This window comes from Octopus bimaculoides, chromosome 4, assembly GCF_046866305.1.
Source record: "Octopus bimaculoides isolate indiv1 chromosome 4, ASM4686630v1, whole genome shotgun sequence".
Classification (NCBI taxonomy): Eukaryota; Metazoa; Mollusca; class Cephalopoda; order Octopoda; family Octopodidae; genus Octopus; species Octopus bimaculoides.
In genome coordinates, this window is record NC_142931.1 from 53,555,789 (window position 1) to 53,567,798 (window position 12,010).

At 33.9% G+C, this 12,010-nt stretch overlaps 1 protein-coding gene across 9 annotated transcripts in view; it reads left to right on the forward strand.

Moving 5' to 3' along the window:
• LOC106871826 (uncharacterized) overlaps positions 1-12,010 on the forward strand; it is a 128,348-nt gene that overhangs the window by 60,739 nt on the left and 55,599 nt on the right. For all 9 annotated transcript variants that reach the window (XM_089350757.1, XM_089350753.1, XM_089350758.1 and 6 more), the window contains 2 exons: positions 4,018-4,166; positions 6,585-8,579. In XM_089350757.1, coding sequence (XP_089206883.1) covers positions 4,052-4,166; positions 6,585-8,579 — 2,110 coding nt within the window. In that variant the 5' untranslated portion in view covers positions 4,018-4,051. The remainder of the gene's footprint in view (positions 1-4,017; positions 4,167-6,584; positions 8,580-12,010) is intronic.

Below are 12,010 nucleotides of genomic sequence, written 5' to 3' on the forward strand. Positions count from 1 at the left end.
CCCCGAAAATGTAGTCTAATTTGTCCACGAACTATGTGAATATTATAGGTTAATTTATCGACAAGTTGTAGTAGTCGCTTTCATATTGACATAAAATGACTTCGATGCTTCCCATCTATGAAACTTTATTTACATTACGTTTTAGATAGATCTATACGCTAATAAATAAATCCGATATATTTTCCCTGATTAAGAATTGATGGGAAAAGAACCAGTTTATCTAACATGACTATATCTTACGTGTTAGTAGTATAACGTAAATAATATTGATCATCAACTATTGATTGTTACCATAGCGTACTGATGACACGGTGGGTGTTGTGTTGATCGTGTGAAAAACAATCGGGTGTTGAATTGTAAGCCCTTGGTGAATTTTTCTTCTCACTTTCATGCGTGTATTTGCCCGTGTGTATATACTTTTATGTGTATATTGCAGATATACGTAAGGTGGGGTTAAACTCGCGTCCCTCGGACAAAAGCAATAACCTTCCCCACTAAAAAAATAGAGCAAAACTCCAGCAATTAAAAGAATACGTAATATTAGTTTTCGAAAAGAAATATCATTAAAAAATGTAAATTGTCAATTTATTAATATGTTATTAAAATTTAGAACGTGAAAGAGTACTAAGTACTATACTGTTTACATAATTGAGCACGCATATTTAATTATCTTACTGGGAAAACGTTTTAAAGTTTAAAAAAAAAAAAAAAGGAATATTAGCCAAGGGTTTCATCGTTCTTTGCATTTTATTAATGGGCTGGGGGTCTCGTGTAAGAGGTTTTTACCTTAGGGGGTTTTTTTTTCAATTATTCATGGGGATTTTGGCCTGATCTCATGAAACATTAATGGAAATTGACTCACTGAAAAAGTTTCTGGAAACAGATTTCATATTTTGTTTATATACCTTAGATAATTAAGAAATATATGATCATACAAAATAACGCAATTTATATAATGGTATTACACGTATGTGAAAAAAATTTACTCTTGTTTATTATCTTAAATTTGCTATGAAATTTTCATATGGCTTTTTTCTGTGAAGCTCTTCAGCGTGAGTTTTTTTTTCTTCTTGGTTACAATTTTTGACAAGACTGCCGTATTGGCACCGAAAGGTTTAAATGTGTGTGTATACTATCTATCATAAATAAACTGTTGGCAACGAAATCAAGATTGACATAATCGGAAGGCTGTTCGGTGTGAAGAACTTGTTATAATCGCTTCTTTGTGAAACATATCTGAAACATGAGAATACCAAGTTATTGATTTAAATGGTTAACCCATTCTACAACCCTCTCCAACAAAACATGAAAATTACATCAAGGAAAACAACAATAAACTAAAAAAAAAAAAGGTTTTGACGTTGGTTTTTAGTAATTGATTTTAGTCGCTGGCACTCTTCACTTGGCCTAGGAATATTTATTTACTCAGAACTGTTTCTTCTGAGCAATTCAGATGGTTCAAACTGAACTTAATAAAGATGTGTAAAATATAAACAAACAAATATGACACCTAGAACTTTCATAGCCTGTGACTTCCCCGCCTCCGCCCAAAAGATGTGCCACCTAAATGCAAAACTGCAGACTGTGACTTGGAACATACATTCATTTTTATATATTGAAATTACTAAAACTTCATATTGATGTGGTGACTGGACTGATAAGGAAAACAGAAATCGATTTTGCTCCTGTTTCTTGCAGTGCATTGTTTGTGGTCAAAACATCTAGTGTACCTGGTTGTAATTTGATACTGCTAGTTCTGAATAACTCATCACTATAAGCAGCAGTAGTATTAAAATTTGAAATTTTAAAACATTTTTATTAGCTTGCATCTTGTAATGGAATATAGCTTGAGACAAATGATCTTCACTGAGCCAGCTGTAACATTCAAACTATTCCGGCAATATTGTTTTGAATTTATTATGCATTAACCTGTAGCTCTGATGATGTGATTGTATATTTTTTAGACTAACATTGTAAGGTAGGTGTGAGAGGCTGGATTTGGCCAGTTTGAACAGGAAAAATATTTTGGCTGGATATGGCCGGTTTATATGCTAAAGGGTTATGTCAAAGTCCTCAGTGATGTCATTCTGACCCTATGAAAATAATATAACTCAAGGAACTTGTGTAACTTAAGGCTAAGGAAGATTTCAGATACCCATTTAAAAAGAATCTGTTATATTTCACTTTGTTAAACTATGTGAAATAGATAGAGAAAGCATTTTGTTTAATCATAAACTATGAAAATAACAAATGCTCATCAATAAAGTAGTATTTGTAGAAGCTGTCATCTGCATAATCCTTTCTACAATAGGCACAAGACCCGAGATTTTGTGGGGAAGTTGGGGTCTAGTCTATTGTATTGACCTCAGTATGCAACTGGTACTTCTTTCATCAACCCTGAAAGGATTTGTGATGCTTGTAATAATCTGATCTGAAAGGATGAAAGGTGAAGTCAACCTCAGTGGAATTGGAACACAGAATGTGAAGATGGATGAAATACCACTAACAATTTTGTCCTGCATGCTAACGATTTTGCCCCAGTTAAAAAATCATATTGGTTATCTCTATAAAATGTCAACACAAATTTTTTAAAGATATAAATATGGATATTTATATTTTATATTTTACAAGTTTGCTTTTCCAGTCACATGGTTTCAAGTTCAGTTCTACTTCACGTCATCATGGGCATGTGTATTCAACTATAGCCCTGGGCCAACCAAAGCCTTGTGAGTGGATTTTGCTGATAGAAACTGAAAGAAGCCTGTTGTGTGTGTGTACATATGTACATATAGATGTATATGTGTGAGAGTGACACCTACATGATAGATGTAAATGAGTGTGTCTTTCATTTCCAATCTTTTGTGGAAACATTTGGGTGGGGGAAATATAATTTACTTGGGGGGTTGGAAACAGGAAGGACATGTGGCCATAGAAAATCTTCAGTGGATTCTGTTCAGCCCATGCAGGCATGGAAACATGCATATTAAAATAATGATGAAATATAAATCATGAAGCAACAAAGCAGAAAGAAGGAATTTGCTAGTTGTGGTTACTTAAAGACACTTATTTTCTTTAATCTTCATTTGATTGACAATTGCATTTAATTTCTAGAGTTCAAGAGGAGCCAGTGTTTTGATTTCTAGTTTAAACTACTGTTGTTGTTTACAATCTGGATGTATACATATTTTCCTGAATTCTGTATTGTAGGGAATAAATGCAAAAAAAAAAAAAAAAGATTGTCTGATAAAACAGCTTTTGTTTCAACAGTTCTCTGAATTGTTTCTATGAATTTCTGTTATTATTAATTCCCATAGACAATTTAAAGTAATCATTGTGAGATGTAAGTGTTTGAAATTTTTTGTGTGAAAATCTAGTGGAAGAAAGTAAGACTTTGTGGATAGCAAGATAGATTTACATATAACGATGAGCTATCACTGACTTTTGAGTGTGTTCATGAAATTAAGTTAAATATCTTGGTTTTAACTTGTAAACACATTTAAATCTGTGCAGAGGGTGGGGTCCACTTGGGTCACATGCATGGCATTGTAATTTCAAGGGAACCTTTTTCCACCAGTTAACTGTGGAACCAGTTAACCCTTTAATACAAAAAATTATTCTAGCTCTTTTATTCTATTATACTTATCATATTAACTACATACACATGTATACATCTCTAACCCATACATAAACCATGTTGGTTGCTAAAATATTTGATGAGTAGTTTGAAATGAAGCCAATGTTTTCCATATTGACTAGTCCCATTTTCAGTTGAAATAGGGTCTGCATTTCACGTGTGGCCTGGGGCAGTTACCAGCATTGCATGGTCCTGAAATTTTAATAATATAACATTATTGAGATCTGGTTTTGTTGTTTTGGAAAATGGCTCTCCATTTAAATAGATTAGAGATAAATTTAACACTGAATATAATTTCTCTGACTTTTATAATTTTAATTAAAGCTAATTTAATCTAGTTTCATAGGAATTTTATTTGCATCTTGTATTGATTTTATTTTTAGATCTGCTCATTAGATGAAGATTAACCTTTAAAAAATGAGCTGGTGGGATTCACAAAATTTTTCTGACTTTGCTTCTAATGCCTTGAGAAATGCACAGAAGAAAATTGATAAAGTACTTGATATTCAAGATGAAAATACTAAACAAAAAGGTTTGTATATGTTTTCATTGTTTAATTTCTTTCACATATCACAAAAACTTCAATTTTTCTTCATATAATCTTTAGGAATATACTTTTTAGTCATCATTATCTTGTAGGTAGTTTTTTTCCAAATTGGAATGCAGTGGGTGTGCAAATCATGTATCATCTTTGAATCCTAATGTTTTTCGTTTTTTTTTTGTTTTTTTTTTAAATTAGAGTACATAGACTTTTGAGATATATATTTTCAGTTGCTTTACAAAGGCTGTGTAATTAAGAAGTACTCTTCCCAACCATGTGGTTTTGGGTTCAATCCTATTGTATGGCACCTTGGGCAAGTGTTTTCTATAACTCTAGGCTGGCCAAAGCCTTGTGAGTGGATTTGCTAGACAGAAACAAAAAAAGCCCATCATGTATGTATACATATATATGTGCATGTATACAATGTGATGTTTTTGTTTATGTTTGTGCTTTTCTGATAACCGTTGAGTCACAAGCAGTGAGAATGTCATTCCTGACAACAAATCATCTGCTGGTTTTGCACCTTTGAAGATGTATAGAATAAGAGGTCCCTTAACTGAAAAACAGGTAAGGATTAGCATCAGGAAGGGCATCTGGCTGTAAAATCAAAACCTCAATAGTATATTTTTCTACCCCATTCTTGCATGAAAAATAAGCCTAAAGATGAATGAACAAATTCATATGTTCATATTGTCTTAGTTATTCTTCTTTTTAACTATATATCATCCTTTCTCCAAAGATAATATTTCAAATCCAATGGACCACACCCTGTTCATTCTGCTTCAGTCACAGCAGATTTCCTGCATTCATTGCTGTTTTTTTTTCTTTTGTTTTTGTTAGCTAGTGCCATATTCATACATGCTTCATAAATTCTGCTACTTTTACAGTTGGTAAAACAGTTGTTATTATTGTTTCACTTAATATCATCTGATTTTGTAGGCGTAGTGTGCCATTTTTTTAAAGACAGTAGATCATGTTTTAAGATGGATTTGGCTGCTATTTCTAGAAGGTTCAGCAATCACATAGTTATCTCTTTGGTTCGCTGCTCAAAGCTACTTCCACTATTATATGCCCTACCTGTAGAGCTATAATATTATCTTTATAGAAGAACTAACTTCAGGAGTTACTTGAAGTGCATATAGTCTTCAGTGTATACTACTATCTATTTTAATGTATCTGCGGTATCTCTAAAATGCTGATTTTCTGTCAGTTATCTGGGAACTCCTTTAGTATATCCATAGTTTACATTGACTTCCATTTCTTGGGTTCTATTCCACTTCTATATTATTATTCAAAGTTACTTTCCTGTTGTTGTTGTTGAACTTTTGTGGCATCAGCTACAAACTGTCCCTAGATTTGAAGAATACAGGTACACCAACAAAAATTTTAAGAACTTCTCTAAAAAATGTTCAACATATTTCATCTGAAGAGCTAGAATCTGAGGTAAAAATTGATAAAAAGAAAGAAAGTGCATCTGCTTATGAGAGCTCTCTTTTAATAGTGTACGTAAAGATTTATTCTGATAATGGTAAGAGTTCTCTGATATAGGTCTTCACCATTAATGGAAGATGAAAGGTTCTGATTTGAGCCTCTGATCAGGGGACTTTAGATTTCTCAGATGTTTAACTTAGTAATCTTTTGACTGAAGATAAGTTCTTCAGTTTTCAGTAGATTCTGCTGCCAAACTCAGTTCATCAATACATAAAGGTTCCTATCTTGAAACTTTTTAATTGCCTCAGGAACTAAAATTAATATAAAAAATTTGAAACTGACACAAACACTAAATTTTCAAATGATTTCGACACTCACAAAAATGACGTAGACAGTTTTTAAAATCCAGTTTTCCAATTATACTTTTCTTTTATGTTTCAATCATTGGACAGTGACCATACTGGAACACTGCCTTGAGGAACTATGGTAACTACTTTCATTGTTCACTAAACTATAGAACATTATACGCTCAGATATCTTCTCTAGGTCAATAAATGCAAGAAGAGATTTTTGTTCTTTGCTAAATATTTCCCTTGCAGATATTTAACTAAAATATCATATCTTAGGTCCTTTATCTTGATACACTCCATGCATCCCATCCAGGCTTACTTTATCCATAAATTTGTGATGACTCTGAAGAAAAGCACCACTGGTGAATGTTCACATTGTACAAATATTAATATGCTTTGTTTTAATGAAATTATGTTATAGATATTAAGTTAAAAAATAATATTTATGAGATGAACTTAATTGGTGGAATTTATGTCCTCATACTGTTTTGTCTTTCTGTTTGTTTTTTGGTAAAGATTCAGAAACTGTTGTCTAGAATAGGAATTGTTTTATTCTAAAATAAGCTGTAATTATTGTTCATAGATTTTAAAATTTACTTAATCTGTATTTTTGATTTAATTTTTATAGATCTTAGATCTTCAAAAAAGGAAATTGAAGACTCCAGCTGGTCAACTTGGCTTCCTTTTGATCATGAAAAACTAACATCACCTCGTAGTTCCTGGTCTTTGCCATTTGGTTTAAAAAGCGAACCAGAAAATGATAGCTTTTTCACTCAGCAACCAAGTACACCTGTCACACAGCAAGCTCCAAAACAGACCAACTTACCACCCATATATCCTTCAAGGAATAATTCTGCAAAAGACTTATTAAATCAGACAGAAGAGACAAGTGAGAAAATAAAAGGTGAAACTTCTCAGTGTACTACCTTGGAACCTGAAACCGAGAGCCATAAGGATAAAACTGAAGCTGTCCAAGCAACTTTGGATCCTTCAAGAAAAAATAAAACTAAGAAAAATGAAAAACACTCATTATTTGATCCAGTAGAAAATAAATCAGATTCTCCAAAAGAGGATTCTTTTATAGATATTTCTTCAATTGAATCCAATATTTCATTTGAAAGTGAAAAATCTAATTTTGTAGAACATGAATCTATAACAGAAAGTAATTCTACCATGGGTAAGGCAGTCCCTGATTTTGAAGAAATTTCATCTTCAAATACAGTCTCATCAACAGAGATTTTAAAGAGTTCTACAGAAGCAAATATTTCATTTGAAGAACTAGAATCAGAGGTGAAAATTGATAATGAGAGAGAAAGTACACCTGCTTATGAGAGTTCTCTTTTAGCAGTGTGTGTAAACACTGATTCTGATAATGGTGAGAGCCCACTACAGATGAAAGGTTCTGATTTTGAGCCTGCAGAGTCAAGAGACAATAACAAACCTTCTCATCAAAGTTTTAACTCTGATCAGGAGAATGTAGGGCTCTCAGATTTAGATTTACAAAATTATAAGCCTGTAGAAATTGGAAAACAAACACTGGAGTCTGCAAATGATTCTCTTCAAGAAGATGAAAATGCTGAAATTAGTATAGTAAATGAGGACCTCAAAACTGTTAGTGGTACTGATGCTCTTCCCTGTGATAACTCAAATTTGATGGATGTTACTTGTGAATCTTTAAATAGTTTCCATACTGTTATTAGATCACAAACAACCAGTAATAAAACTGATAAATCTGATGTAGTGGAAGTTGTTGAAAGCTGTGATATAACTGAATTTACTCAGTCTGCATCTCAGGCTCAAGTGGAGCCTTCGTCTTCATTGGTTTCTGAATCAGTTGAAGATCATTACGACAAAACTCTTTCATCAGAAGGAAAGTTACTAAAAGATAATAAAAAGATTTTTAAAGGTGTATGTGAAACCCCTATAAATAACAAACAACAGGAACTTGAAGAATATAGTCCATTAAGTCCAATTGTAGAGGTAATTGAAGAAAGTTCAAACAAAGTAGATTGTTATGAAAGTAAAATTGACAGTAGTGCTAATACAAGCAGTTGTTCATCAGAGACTGTTATAGAGAAGGTGTCTACACTAATTGAAACTGAAGGAAAACAAGAATTAGAAGCTGCTAGTACAGAAAGTATCATGTCTTCCTCTTCCAATAGTTCCTATGTAAAATGTCTTATAGAAGAAGCTATGGAAGAGGCTCGTTCTGAACACAGTGATAGCCATTCAAATTCAGCTGACCGATCAGAGAGTTCCAAAACAGAGTCTGAGCATAATAGTGAAAAGAGTGTCAGTGGTCATGATTCTGGTGATGAAATAGACACAACAACATCATCAGATATTGAAATAATATCTACTCCAACCCCAAATGGAGAACGCAGTGAGCGTTTGTTTGATTTATCTCCATTACGAATAACATTGCACAAAAGCTTACCACAGCGTAGCCCTGTTCATGCCCACCAACGATCAGATAGCCAGTCAAGCTCTAGTACATACAGCAAATGTGGAGAATCCGATCAGTTAAGTCCTGGACGTGATAGCTTAGAACGACAAGATCTAGAATCTGGAGACGAGAGTAAAGAAGGTGCTACTCCTTCAGTTAAAGAAGAACCAAATAATGGTGAGTAATTTACTTCAATATTGATGCTGATTTGTCTTCATCTATCTACCTATGACAAGTATATAGAGGAAGACATATCCAGTCAGATGCTGGGGTTGATATAATCAACTGTTTCTGCCTACACAGTTTGTGGCTTTCTTCCCATGTAATAGATCAATATTCATAACTTTCACAAATGTCGCTTCCTAAAAAACATAATTTTGTTACAACAGTAAAGTATTCCAGGATCTTTTTTTTACCAATTGTAGATTTTTGTTTTAAATCTCATTGATAACTTTGTGATATTTCATTACATTCTTTTACATTCTGAGTTCAAATTCCGTTGGGCTCAATTTTATCTTTGAGTTGTATTGGTTTAATGAAATATATATAAAAAAAGTCAAATGCTGATGTCAGTTAAATAAACTACATGCATTTGTAGTTATGTACCAATCATCATCATCATCATTTAACATTTGTTTTCCATGCAGGCATGAGTTGGATGTTTGACTGGAGCTGGTAAGGCCAGTGGCCACACCAGGCTCCATTGTTTGTTCTGTATGATTTCTTGCTTACTAGAACCTTAGACTTTGCTAAGTTAACCTTAAGGCCATTTGATTCGAGATTTTGCTTCCATACCTGAAATTTCTTCATCAATGTTAGTTATTATTGAAATTTTTCAGACTATCAATTTGTCTTTTAAGTTGAACAATTTATTTTTAATATTCTACAAATTTTTTAATTGGTTTGATTTTTGATCATTATCAGGTGCCTTTTTCCTGCATATGTACATAATACAGACAGGATTCAATCTGGAAGCCTTTATCTTTAAACTGAGGGTATACTTTTACCTACAAGGCCACTGAAATTGGATTATTATTGAAAACAACTCCTAGCTATCTTTCCTTCTCCACCACCATATGTTTCTCATTCATCCCATGTGCTATTCCTGCATCTCTCTCTCTCTCTTCGCTCCTACACTCTTACAACTTATCCCCCCTACATGTCATCTCTCCTAGCTATACCATCATTACTATACTGCTCCATGCATCATTAGTCGCTCCACACCCTTTATCCACCATTTACTATCCAATATACAAATGTCACCTACTCTTCCCTACCTCTCCTACTTATCACCTCCCAATACTTGTTCTTCATTCATTATATTCACTCCCTCGCCCATTCCCCATCTGTTACTCTCCCATATAAACCTCTACCCACCCATTCTTTTGGTTTTTCTATCCTCACTCACTTCTACTCACCTCATACTTTGAGGATCCACTATTTCTGTTTCTTCCTAGCTTCACCCTTCTACTCTCTCTCCTAAAATATGAGAAGCCATGTAGCTCCTCTACAACAAGAAGTCTGTTCTCCTCTTGCCTCTTCTGTCAAATTTATCACCTCATTTCCAGGCATAACTCTCTTGTGGTTTGTAATCTTGCAAGTTGCATGGTGACCTCACTGGTACTGGTGCCATGAAAAAGCACCCAGTACATGCTGTAAAGTGGTTGGAATAGGAAGAGCATCTAGCCATAGAAACTATGCCAGAATAGACAGTGGAGCATAATGCAATTCTTGTGCCTGTTGGATCCTATCAAACCATGCAATCTATTCTAGCATGGAATGTAGACATTAAATGTAGACATTAAATGTAGACATTAAATGACAAAGATGATGAATATGATGATAATATATAGTTGTTTGTAAATTGAATGTAGCAAACTGAAACTAGTATATTTCTGAGTTTAAAAGCAAGTTTAACTTATCAGCAAGGTACGATTTCAGTATTATCTAATAGATCAAATGCTGCAAATTTAACACATTTATGCAGAAGTTGTTATTGAAGTTTGTAGCTTAACCTCTGCTATCAGTTACCATTGCTTGGTTACAAACCCTGATATCTTAGAAACCTGATTTAAAAGAATATTAATAACTATTTATAATGTTATGACTGTCTAAATAATACCCACTAAGTAAATCCCTGTTATCAGTGTGTAACTAAAACTCTGAACGACCACTACCATATCTCTAGATGAGATCAGGCAAACTGCAGTGTAGAGAAAGTTCCATGTAGAATATGATATAGTCACTTATAAATATGGAATTAAATAAAACAGCACATGGCTTAGAACTTAGGGTATTTGGTTACGATTGTAAGGTCATGGGGAGTTCAATTCTCAGCAGTGTCTTGTGTCCTTGAACAAGGCACTTTATTTTATGTTGCTCCAGTCCACTCATCTGGTAAAAATGAATAGTACCTGTATTTCAAAGGGCCAACCTTTGTCACATCCTGTGTCATGCTGAATCTCTCTGAGAACTATGTTAAAAGTATGTGTGTCTGTAGAGAGCTCAGCCACTTGCACATTAAGTTCACGAGCTATCTGTTCTGTTGATCAGATCGTCAACTGGAACTCTCATTGTTTTAACCAGTGGAGTGCCAGATATATATATATATCTTTATATATAAAAGACAGGATGTGTGTGTGTGTGTACATGAATGTAATTTATGCACATCCACAAATTAGCATGCATGTCGCTCCAATTTTAGGACATTCGTCATGACCCTAGCTGTATTTTCGTCAACTTATTTTTCCCAGAGGCACCAGCGAATAGCAGTAAAAATAAATTTTCAACCAAAACTTTTAACAATTTTAACAGAAATCCACCATTGTTTACAACAGGAGTTAAATCCCCTTCTAGCGACAAGTAAGTTTTTATTAAGACTTTTGTTGTTTTTTTCCATCGAGGAAAAAAGTGTTTTGTTGGTAAACGGGCAACACACACACACACATAGGAACATGTATGCGTACAAAAAGTATGTATGCAATTGGTGTACATATGTATGTGTGTGTGTTGCCCATATATATATATATGTATATATATATATATATATATATATATATATATATAAATAAATAAAAAGTAGTTGTATGCTGTCAACTTAATGTGACAGTCCCATGAAAGGAATAATACTACCGCTATTTAGTCCTAGGAAGCTGCACCGCTTCCTGTCGGCCTTGACACATTTCCTGTGTCCTTATGTTTACAAGAGGGAGACAAGTACCTCCACCCAGCTAAGCCTGCATCCAGAGACATGTTGCTGAGTCTTTGCTCGTCATCAGTCTGGAATAGCAATGGCCTGCTAGTTGGAGATACCTGTCAAGCTCTTGTAAACATATAATAATTCTAGTGAAACACATTCACTGATTTCGAAAATAGAAATAATACATTTCTAAATCTCTCAGAGATTAGTTGTGATCTGAACATAACTGCTTCTGACACAGAGAATCGGGAGCCCTTTTGGGCATTCTGTTTTCCTTGCTGGAAGGGTTCCCAACCCATGGGCAAAGAGGGGTTAGATGATGAGGGTGGTGTTTTCAAAGGGCTGACATGTATAATCTGACCACCTCTGCTGACCAAACTCCCAACCCATGCGCTCCCATCGCAACACT